Genomic DNA, 12,111 nt, shown 5'->3' with positions numbered 1-12,111 from the left:
ACATCCTTATGCACTCATTCCATATGTTAGACATAATTGTTGTATTCGACGGTTCCCTATTCAGTGTTATGCACGGTTCCTTGATAACTTGTCTTTCGTACGTCAAAGACTAAAAAATTTTAGCAGAGATTTGAAAAAGTGTATGCCTTGCTACCCAAAAAAGACATGTTAAGCCAGAAATGCAACAGAGCATTATTTTGGATTGGATTTATAGATTCAAAATATTTAAAGATAATATAAATATTATTTAAAGATGATGATGATCATCATAATAATAATAACCCAAAACAAAAATTTGCAAATACAAAAGGATATATTGGATTTAGAGCCATAATACCAAGCCCACACCTCTGGCCCAAATTCCAACACAAAATGGGCTGCATTCCTAGCTGGAAATAGTTTCCACATTCAAGAAATAAAGCATAAGGCCATTAGATAGTGGGTCAGACCGAGTGAGTGAACAATTGGACATTAATTTCCAACATATTGAAACCTAATCATTGTTTTCTTGTGTCTCAAGGAAATTAATTTATCCCCATATAAGTAACCAAAAAAAAAAACACACACACACACACAACAGAAAGATAACTAGAGAAAAAAGGACATTTCTCTGATTTTATTGAAGTAGTCCAAGGTGCAAGACCCATTGCTACAAAAAAAAAGAAAAAAAAGAATAAAGAACCCTAGAAAGGGAAGCAGCAGACAACTTCAATGAGAGAGAGGACCAGTGGGAATGCCCACAGGCCGCACAAGAATTGATGGCAATTTTAACTGGTTGAAAAGAAAAAAAAAACAAATTTACAGGAGTCACACTAACCAAAATATGTCTACGTTCTCTCTGCTTGCAGGGAAGGTTCTCCTGCCAAAGACGAAAAACACCCCCCGGCCTGAGAACCCCAAGAATCACCATCCGTGCAGGTCTGCCCCAATTTCAGGTCCTGCACAAAAGAATATAAATTTCTTTCCTTCTAAAAGTTGGTTAATTTCAGTCGCTGCTCCCCGGAATCAAATTCTTTTTGCTTTACCCGTGTTGTTAGAACCCCATTAGAGAAAACAAAGTTAGCAAAGTCAGGCCCTAGAAGACACTCCAGAGGCAGGCCAACCAGATTTCTGAATCATTTTCTGATCTTCAATCCAACCTGCTCTCCCATCCTAGAAATGATGGACCTCTGACTTTTAGACGCTTCGGCCCAATCTCTATAGACGGTGGTTCTCTCATTGTCTTTCCCAAATCATGAAACCTATCCTTCCTGTGGTGTTCTCTCTGTCTACTCATTGCTTCCTCATTTGCCATCTTCTTAAATTTAATGGAGATTGGCATGGTGGTTCCTGCAGAGAACCTGTCTCTTGGAACATTATCAGTGCTTCGCTTGGAATGATGAGAGCTGGAGCTAAAACTTCGGTTCTGTTCAGTAGTCATTGAGCACTCTGATAAAGGCAATTGCCCACATCTTCCTTGAGGCTGGAGTTTCTTCAGTCGTTTAAGCCCCTGCATATATCATGAATATGATGAGTAACACACTTTACCCGTCAGAATTCAAGATCAGTATATTAAAAAAAATAAAAAATGATTAGTGCTAACACTTCAGTAGAGCATTAAACAATCAAAAACAGAGTAAGAACATAAAAAAGAAGCAAACTATGAGGTTTGAACTAGAAGGATCTGGGGCTAACAAATAGTAGTAGATAAATTGTACTAGAAAGTTTCTTCATAGAAACTTTTAATTGAGTCCACAAAATGCAGATACAAGTTCACGAATGGAAAAAAACTGATACCAAGTTCTACCTCTTCCCAAAGATTATACACAAATGTGGCAAACTTTAGCAAATCTACATGATGCAGATACAAATGCACAAACAGAACAGAGAACATTAACAATGTGGCCTCCATCATAACACATCACATTGAACTTTGGTGGACATGATTAAACCACATTAGAGGATTTTGCCTAATCCTGTTGTCAACTGATGTTACACATGATCAAACCACATTAGATGATTTTGCCTAATCTTGTTGTCAACTGATATTACCTCCAACTTGATGAGGATGAATCTCTAAAATATACACCAAGAAAAGGAATTTGCATTAGCTGCAATTAAAGTAGAATTAGTATTACTTAAAATTAAATTATGATTAATATTAATTGGAATTAAATTAAAATTAGTATTAGTTGGAAGTAAAGTAAGATTAGTATTTGTTAGAATCAAATTAGAATTAGCTAATTAGGTTATAAGATAATTAGAATTAGAGTCATAATAGGTTATTAGAATCCTAATAAACTTTGAATATTATAATAAGAATTAAAGTCATAATAGGTTATTAGAATCTTAGTAGACTTTGAATTTTTTAGAGAAACCTATAAATAAGGCTAATCAGTTTAACTTAAAAAATGAATTGATTGATATTAATAATATTATGTTTTTTTCATTGCAATTGTTGCAATTATGAGACTCCATTGATTTTCTTCTAGTTGAGACTCCTAGAAGGCCTTAGTGAGACTCTAAGGTTTCCATCTTTACTTGGTCGTCTCTACTTTCTCTCTATTTTTTCACAATAAACTTTATTCCTTGTTCCTCTTCTTACACTCGAAAAATAAAAACCCTAGCCCACTTACTTTGAGTGTAGGCAACCATCTTAGGGTTGTCCTACATCACAACTTCTCTTACAAACGCGTTAATTTCTTATTCCATCAACTTTTTTTTTTTTCCTTTTGCACTGCACTCCCTATGTTAATAATCCTTGCTTTGGAGACACTGTTTGAACATTATGCGGCTAAACTGCCAAACATTCAATACTATACAGCACAGCAAGATCTATAGCAGCCTTATAAAACTTGTGCATTTAACTTGGTAGGTATTCTAGGACTATATGCAAAAACACTGCTCCATTCATCCTCTAGTTCTATAGGTCAAATTATCTCTAATCTCCATATCTTATACAAGATAATAAAAATGGCCACTTCCAGTTATGCCACCAATATTCACTGTTCCCTCATTTTCCATTCTAGTTGCAGTCCATATATTTTGTGTTCCACTCTTGCTTAAACTTTAACCTTTATATTCTAAATGCATGATTTTAAGTTAGGTGAACACCTAATCTTGTTTGGTGAACCAAACCATACTGGCAGCAAATACCATAAGACCATCAGTCTAGCAATTAACATTCAAATGAATACCAATCGCAAACCACGTTATTTGTGTAAATGGAAGTATCCTCTAAAACCCCAAACTGATAAGTTGAAAAATGCAACCATCTGCCTGGTTACAAGTTCCACAATGTTCCATTTCCATCCATCCACAAATGCAATACTGAAAAGTCATGCTGAAAATCAAAACTTAATTATTATGGACAGTATTGTTCAGAACATGGATAGCAACATCTGCCACGGAACACACAATGGGACCTGGCACATGGTACATCACTTACTGCATCATAAGATATGCTGGAGATAGGCTTGCTAAGATGATGAAATCAGAAGATGATCAACAAAAAGAAATTATAGTGTGATAGACACCCCAGGAAAACCTATAGGCCACAACTCACATAAAGGGACTAAGGACCAAAGCATTGCCCTGATGCCTTAATTGGCATGATACTTGCAACTCCCTAGTAGGATAAGGGAAAAAAGGGATTAAAGAACCATAATCTTGTTGTAAACTGGGAAATAAAGGGAGACCAAAAGGCCTGGAAAGACCATTAAATAACTAGAATTATCACCATTATATTCTTTGCCTAACTCATTTTATACACTTCTCACCCACTAGTTACCTTAGATTAACTACACCTAACATGAGGGGCAATCCAAGATAGAGAGTATAGTACATTCTCAACCTTCCTTGCTTGTCTCGAACATTTTTCATCTTAACCAAAGAAGATATACATTATGGCGCTCTATATATGGACGCCACTACTGCATCTACTTCACAGCATCAGGCAGCGGAACTAAAATAGATCAAATTAGAAAGGGAAGGATATTAATTCAGCTCTTAGACTTCCCCCTCACAAGCAGCTACCTATCAATCAATAAACTATACAAAAAATATTATGCAAGTTTCTCCAACCCAACAACCACACAATGAGAAAAAGATTGCAAGGTAGTCAAGGCAACTTGAAAACCATTCAGAATTAAAACACAAGGCGAGGTTTATAGATTAGATATAGGAATTAGATAAAGTAGGATAAGAATATTGTTAGAGATTAGGAATAATCTAAACCACAACAACTGTAATTGAGTCCTCAATGTTTTCCAATCTTTTTTTTCTTTTTATTTTTCTTTTTCTCCCTCTCTACCTCCCCCCTCCCTAGAAGAGAATAAGTTTGAGCCATTAATCTTTGATCCTAGAATGAAAACAGAGTACCATACCCATGATTAGTTTCTAACCTAAAACAGGGTTTTAAAAAATGCAGCATTTGCTGATGGAACAGCTGCAAGACATAATCAGGGAAACTCAGAAATTACTAGGATTGCTTTTAGATTTTCAAGAAATGGAAGCAACAAAAATCTCAACAGACATCCTCCACATAAAATCCAGAAGGCAGTTCCATTTTTATTTTTTTCCTTCTCCCCAATGGAAAATTTTATCGTGCAACCCCCTTAATGGAACAGAAACCTTTGACAGGTGTTTAATCTACCAATCCCAGATTCCAGAATATAATTGTTGACACATTGTGAAAGAGGTAGAAACAATCAGAAGGATATCCATGTCTCAGCCCCTCTTAAAATACATCATGATAGCACAGTAAATATTAAATAAAACAGCAGATTGCCAGAGGGTCAGTCTGAAATAAAATATCTCCTTCTCCATGTGCAAGTCTGAAGTATAATGAGATTACAGGGGACTGGTGGACATATTTTCAAATTTGACTTCCTAGAGCTACTGCTTTGTGATGTCTTTTTTTCTAACAAAGAAACGTGATGTGAGTGCATTACTAATTTACATTAGACATCCAGGAGGGTCTCCTGTGTGTACATGTGTGCGCATGCATGTGTAAGAGAGGGACAGACACTATCAACTTTTGTAAACTTCCAAGAATTAGGTTCAGATCCAAACGAGCAAAACTTACCAACTCCTAGAATTAAGCATAAATCAGATCATAATATCACATGGTACTGTTAATAGAAAACTACAGATTGCAAAGTGAAAATGAGCAATGCATAAATATGACACAAAGAACAATAGGCAGATGTTCATAATTAGGCAGTAACGGTTACATTTGACAAGTTAGACCTATATCACATATCAAAAAATTTAGTTCAGAAAGAATTCTGGAACTAACCTGATGATCAAAATGCTTAACAGATGAGGCATCATTTGCATTTCTTTTCTCCACCTTAACAGAAGAACGGCGTTTAACCCTGAATATTTCTGAATCAGAATCATCACTGTCTTGATCTACGATAGGCTTAACCTCTGATCCATGAAAATTTTGATGGGTACTCAAGCATTCATCACATGATAGAGAGGATAGACAAGATTCATGTATATTTTGGGATATATCTTCAGAAAACTTTCTAGAAACATGATCTCCTAAGTTAAACTTAGCATCCCCCTGTACCTGGTTGGGAAAATATAGAAATCAAAAGTTGTACATCAGTTGACTACAAATTTGAAGTACAGTTGATCTACTTCAAGACTCTTAGTGCAGAAAAACTTAAGTAATGCCAGAGAATAAAACAATAAAACAGGGGATAAACAACATATGGAACTCAGAGAGCTAAATCTTACATTCCTGGGTATGGAAGAGCTCTCAACTGGTTTTAGAAAAGAGCAAAGAGTTGATGCAGCACAAGAAAGGGAAGCATCTGACATTTCAGTTCTAAAATATTCTCTCCCACTGTTGAAAGGAGGCTGGCTAGGAGCAGTCTGCTCTAGCTCCGGTGACTCATCCTGGGTAGCTACTGGAATCCCAGGGACCAGTCCAAAGTCTATCTCACAATAAGGATAGTATCCATCCTCTTCAGAAATTAAGAACATATCTGACAGAGGAGATATGTCATCATCACTTTTAGCATGTAGAATCTCCTGAAATATTTCTTCCTCCTGCTCAAACCTCTTAGCTGCAGCTTCCATTTCTGAAATGTCTTCCCTCAAAGAGAGGGTATGATTATGATTGCTCCCACATGGTAACTTAAGCGAGTTAACATCTGGATTCAGAAATCAAGAATATAAGAAAGAATGGAAGTGACATAAAAGATCCACCAAACAAAAGGGAAAAGAAAAGACCAACATCATCTTAAAGCTAGAAATTGGATTATACCATGGCGAAGGCACACAGGATGCAAGTAACAGTTGCAGTTAAGATATGCAACATAGCAGTCACGTTTGCATAGGCTGCAGAGAACAGTTCCACCAGAATTTGGAAATATTGCTGTACATGCCCTTGATTTCATTAAAGCCCAGCGAGCATTGTGCTGGAACCGCATCAGATTCACAAAAGAAAGCTTCATGGAATGTTGAGATGCCAAGTCAGTAGATGAATAATCTGGGTCTTCAAGTTCTAAACTCGTATAGAGAAGCATTGCTTCTTTGCACAGGAGTTCCTCATGAGGAAGGAGAGGCATCCTGTTAAGAAGTGCATATCGTCGGCTCGCAACTGCCCCTAGTGGGAACCAATCACCAATCGCAAAGTTTACTGCCTCACCACAATTGAAACCTAAAATTTTTAAAAACAAACAATTAGAATTTATACAATTCTGATACAGTAATAATGCAAAATAAGAATACGCATAAAAGTAATCAATGGCAGATCTGATTGACAATATTTCATTTGCTTCCAACCTGTAGGACAAAACAAAAAGAAATAACTTACCATGACTGAATCCAGCATGATATGCTCTAGGAAAGGTGATTACAAATTCCCCTGGCTTTTGCACAGCCTTGTAGACAGGAACATCATGTTCTAACAAAATATTTGGAGGAAACAAAGTAGTTTTGCCCAAAAGCACATCAAAAGCTCCATCCTCTCCATCAGCTGATAGAATATCACGTGTATACACATGTTCCCTAACCACCTTTTCAAATTCCAAAGCCGCATGACCTGGAATGCCATACCAAGTCTTCGATGCCCCACAGTGATGATAATTGATACTGCAAGCAAAGAGAGTAAAAAGGTAAACATTTGAGCATATGAACAACAAATATCATTAGAATGAACAGAACTCAAATTAGTCTAACATATACCTATACAAGTAATGATCCTCCACATGCCAAGCAAACATACTAAATAGCATTCCAATGTAAAGCATGGGATCAGTTACTCCCTGAAATAAACCCAATGTAAGTCAGAAAGAGCACAAAATAAAAAATAAAATAAAATCACAATTCAACTAAAGAAATATTGTCCCAGTACCGGAATTTCAGATTCTAGAAGACGTAAAATAGACTTGGGCAGCCGGGAAAGTTTCTGAAACCACAAGAGGAGAACAGGACAGATGAGAAAAGTTCAAGAATATCATGAAACTAATTCCAAATAATGGTAATAACTTTATTCCAGAATGCATCTATGCATCTAGTAAAAAACAGAAGGGTAAATTTAAAAGACAAAAACAAACAGGTTGAAGAAAGAAAGAAAGAAAGAAAGAAAGAAGTTTTTGTATTAAGAGCAGCTTTAAACACTAAACATAAATCAAGCATGCCAAGGACAAATGTTGTAAAATCAACAAGGATATCATATTCGGGGACAAAGTAAATAATTGTAAAAACCAGGAATAGCATGCTACTTCCAAAAGGCACAGCAAAAGATGATAAAATGCTGAAAAAATAACACATAAATAAAATGTCCTCTAAGTCAGAGAATCATGGTTATCTGTATTTCCTTTCCTAAGAATTTTCTCATCCCTACAATGACAGCTAGGAATTTATCCCAACTGTGGGTAAAGCAAATCCAACTAATAAAGGCTCACCCCTCTACCATACACCACTTAAATACTGGGGAGGCTTGAACATGAGCCCTTTGGTTCATTGCCGGAGGTCAGTATTGCCAATCTAGGGCATGCAGTTATAATATCATTCTATGTCTCTCCTTGTCTTGAATTCAAAAGCTACTCAGATGGTTATAGTGTTGTATCACCACTAAAAAGTGCTAGAAAGGGTTATATGCCACCATCTCTGACGTTTGAATTAAGGAAAAGAACCTCTAGAAAGCAGAGTAAAAATAGTGAATCAACACCTTTAAATTCCATTTGCTTTTTCCGAGCTGATCATTGGGGGAAGATGAAAAGGCACTACCATCAACATCACATGCATATTCAACTGTTTCTGTCTTTCCACAAGCTATTTCATGCCAAAATTCTTTTTCCAAGTACGAGGAAGGAAGACATCCAGCACTACAATATCTACGAGCAAAAACCTTGTTCGCCATTTTCTCGAAATCACGAAATGTATAATTTCTGAAAAATCATGTTCACATTCAAATACAGAAGAATAATTAAGTAAAAAATTTACATTTCCACTTAATAAGAAACGAACCTTCCACTCATGAAAAAGGTGACTTTGTCATCACTATCCCACTCAGCAAGACGAAGAGGTTGTACTCTTGTTGTAAACTTGAAACCCATTTTCTCCTTCATCAATACAACCCCAGCAGGTACAGAAGCACTCAAAGGGGAAATAATTTTGCATATACCTGAAAGTTGATAGAGTAGAACAAGGAGAGAAGTTAGTGCAAACTCAATTCAAGTGATTAGAAGGCCATCAAACCACCAAAGTTAAGATCTTCAGAAATGAAGAAGATAAATTGGAGCAACCATAAAGACTATATGCATACAGACATATAAACATACATACATATAAACATACATACATACATACATACATACATACATTTTTAACAATGCAAAACAATGGTCATGAAATCCTACCAGAACCATAATTCAATGCAATGCAGTTGAAGACATTACCATATTTTGAAGCTTCTGGAGCTATCTTATGCAAATAAACCAGTGGGTCCTCAAAATCCTCCTTTGTTGGACGGTAAACAGGGCATTCTGGAATTTTATCAATCCATTCTAGATCAGTTGTATCAAACTTATCCACCTTACGCTTTGAAAAGGCATCCTTCTCATTTAGAGCACCACTGGATCTATAAAATGAATCTGTATTACCATGTAATCTCACACCACATGATGATGAAGGTCTTAAAGCATCTCCTCCACTTCTAGTCATCATGTTACTGACACTTACAGTCTGATCGGCAGTTCTTGATTTCATTCGCTGAAGCCGTTTGTGCCTCAGAAATTCTAACCCATTTTTAGCCTCTCTAGACAAACAAACCCTTCCTTCCACCTGTTAAAAAATTGAAGCAACAAAAAGGAAAAAAAGTTAGCTGATGTCTAATGGAAAAGATGACCTGATCCATATATAAGGCTACAACATTCTGTTCAACATTCTCAAGTTATCAGTGTGAAGAACAATAATACTTATCTAAACAGAGAGTAGGCAACTGTAGTTAAAATTTCATATCACATGTTGTCTTAATCAACAATACATTCTTATCACAGTATTATTTTTTGGTATCATGTGTCTCTAAATACACATATCATTCTTTTTGTCTTCTGACTTATTGCAGTACTAGTGGTTTAAACTCAGACTACATAAAAAATTAAACAATCATCCGATCCCATATATTAAGTGCCTGACAATAGAATAGATTTGATACTTAAGTTTCCAAGTTCCCAGAAGGATCAGTGCTTTATAACCACCATCCACAATCAAGATTTTTTTCAAGGGATAAGATATGTTAAGTTTCATAACCGGGAAATGCATCCAACCATCCACCTAAACACTGATCTGGAGGAAGGATATCACCATTCAACATTCAACAATCTTACAAATATACTGAGGTGAAAGAGCTTCACCCTAGTTCAACCCATGCCACCTCCCCAATCAGGCACAGCTGCATATCATGATACGACAAGGCCAGTGGTAGAGAATAAAATGCTCATTTCAAAGTCATTTCTCCAGCAAGTATTAATAGATGTATGACTTTGCCATTGAAGCTTCTTAAAAGAAGAGAGATTTCTTGATTAATTAGCATGGGTTGTGAATCAGACTGGCAAACGAACTTAAGAAGCGATCAATATTTAATGTGAAGCATCAGCATCATTTTCCAGACACATTATAGCAGTAAGTTGTTCCCCAGATAAACTCCGTAACTGTCACCACACCAAGATGTTATGCATTAATCCACTAGAAATCTGTTGGTTCAAGATGAAGGACAGGTCATCTTATCTGCAGATCTTTCAACTAGAACCCTAGTGATTCCAAAACATCTGTAAGGCATTGGAGCAGAAGAGAAACATGGTTGTCCAAGGCACCAAATCCAAAGACAAATAAACGATTCCTTATCCTACATTAAATTCATTTGCAAAGAAACTGCATTCAAACAACCATCACAATGATCTCAATCTCCTTTAGATGGGATTAACTTCATTCATTCATTCAAACAACCATCTGATGCAACAGCGCACTCTAAGACATAATATCCTTCTCATGGCTAATGGCAGTAACATCACTCTCCTTTTGATGTCAGTTGCATTGAATTATGAATTAAACATTAGACTGAAGAATTAGCATTTTCAGAATTTCTGACATATCAAAATAAATTGAAGAATTAGGATTTTCAGAATCTCCAATACATCAAAATCAACTAACATGACCCAGTCAATCTTGGGTAAACCGTACCCATACCCATACATCTTCCTTCCTGAATTTAAATCCAGACTTCAAATTTCAAGAAAATTGCCTAAACCGCATGTAATCATCATCATATCAACCACAGACACATCACTGTAATCCAAGTCAATTGGATTCACATCCAATAATAAGCCCAAAACACCCATATCACAGTCCACATATTCTTCATTCCAAATTCTCAAAATTATCCAGATAAATTCAAAGAAAAGCCCGGTCAAACCAACCTCTGATGCACCAGGACAATACAGTTATCAAATGGGCTTCCCCTGTTTCCAAGTTGAATTGTTGCTGTTTTGAATGGAACATTTGTCAAAATGAAGAAAGAAAGAAAAAAGGAGGGGTATTATCCCTTCCTTCCATTTTTCCTAAGGAAATGCTTACCATCTATAATTTAAACAACAAACTTCAAAATTAAAAATAAAAATCAAAAAAAATAATAATAATAATTATTGAAAAAGAGAGAGAGAGAGAGAAAGAAACATGGTGATCGCATTGTAATCTTCAGAATATAAACTCCATATATTTCTAAATCAAAATAAGAATAAATTAATCTGATGAGAGCTGTTACAAAAAATTTTTATTAAAAAAAATTATATTTAAAAAGTGAGCCAAAACAATCAAAAAAACAAACCAACGAAAATATGGAGAAAATTATTAAGCACTCAAACAATGTCTCAGATCTGAACAAGCGAGATGAAGAAAAAATGTATCAAACATTAAATAAAAATAAATTATCACAAGAATAAAATAATAATGGGAGAGAAAAAATCCAAAAGCCCCAATCACATACCATCTCATTCCGAAATCCTCCTCTGGACGGCTCCGTCTTCTCTCTTTCACCAAAACAAGAAAAAACCGAAACGAAAATCAGGAAAACCAAACCCTAGTTCACGATCTCCGTCACGAACAATCAACAACGAACCTTTGCCGACAACCAGGTCCGCCACATTCTCGCCAACCACCACGAGCGCGAAAGAACCGAGTCAGACTCAGAGATCCGAAGGCTTCCTGGACCGAGCCACGAACCCGGCCAAAAAAATCCAGAAAAGAAGACAATGAGAGAAGCGCAGAATTTTCCGGCGAGTTAGCAGCCTCGCCGCCGGAGATAAAAGCGGTTTCCCGGCTAGAAAGGGAGGTTTTCCGGGCGAATAAGAGAGAGAAAAAGGGGAGAGGAACAGTAGATGGAATAGAGAAAGAAGGCTTTGAAAACGGAAAAAGAGGAAAGAGAGGATGATTTATAGTTTTATACTCAAAAATAAATAAATATTAATTTATATTATTAATGCTTTAATGGAAAAACAACGGGTTGTTAATTTTTATTTAAATAAATTTTTTAATATTATTTGAAAATTATTAAAGGTAAGAAGTGTGAAGGAAAAGAAAGTGGTTGTTGTTAGGTGGTTCAACCAAACGCTT

At 36.0% G+C, this 12,111-nt stretch overlaps 1 protein-coding gene across 4 annotated transcripts; it reads right to left on the bottom strand.

Annotated features, from left to right (window-relative positions):
- Nucleotides 1–579: 579 nt before the first annotated feature.
- LOC117933118 (lysine-specific demethylase JMJ706-like) lies at nt 580–11,907 on the bottom strand. Of its 4 annotated transcripts, none has more exons than XM_034854508.1 (11): nt 11,486–11,906; nt 8,901–9,285; nt 8,470–8,626; nt 8,171–8,390; nt 7,352–7,405; nt 7,183–7,262; nt 6,812–7,089; nt 6,260–6,655; nt 5,728–6,146; nt 5,279–5,557; nt 580–1,489 (listed from the first exon to the last, which is right to left on the bottom strand). In XM_034854508.1, exons 1-11 carry the CDS (start codon nt 11,486–11,488, stop codon nt 1,130–1,132), a joined length of 2,631 nt encoding a protein of 876 aa, XP_034710399.1. In that variant the 5' UTR covers nt 11,489–11,906; the 3' UTR covers nt 580–1,129. The 4 variants fall into 4 exon arrangements, with proteins under 4 accessions (XP_034710399.1, XP_034710408.1, XP_034710423.1 ...); XM_034854517.1 differs by having other exon boundaries at nt 5,279–5,551; XM_034854532.1 differs by having other exon boundaries at nt 1,374–1,521; nt 11,486–11,907.
- Between the last annotated feature and the right edge of the window lie 204 nt (nt 11,908–12,111).

This window comes from Vitis riparia, chromosome 2, assembly GCF_004353265.1.
Source record: "Vitis riparia cultivar Riparia Gloire de Montpellier isolate 1030 chromosome 2, EGFV_Vit.rip_1.0, whole genome shotgun sequence".
NCBI classification, from domain to species: Eukaryota; Viridiplantae; Streptophyta; class Magnoliopsida; order Vitales; family Vitaceae; genus Vitis; species Vitis riparia.
This window is presented reverse-complemented; position numbering and strand designations above follow the sequence as displayed.

Excerpts from the sequence above, each read along its gene's own strand:
- LOC117933118 (XM_034854508.1), bottom strand. Across the intron at positions 7,406-8,170 it reads AAAGCAAATGGAATTTAAAG|AAACTTTCCCGGCTGCCCAA; the intron begins GTGTTGATTCAC and ends TTGTGGTTTCAG. Across the intron at positions 1,490-5,278 it reads TTAAGCATTTTGATCATCAG|GGGCTTAAACGACTGAAGAA; the intron begins GTTAGTTCCAGA and ends TGATATATGCAG.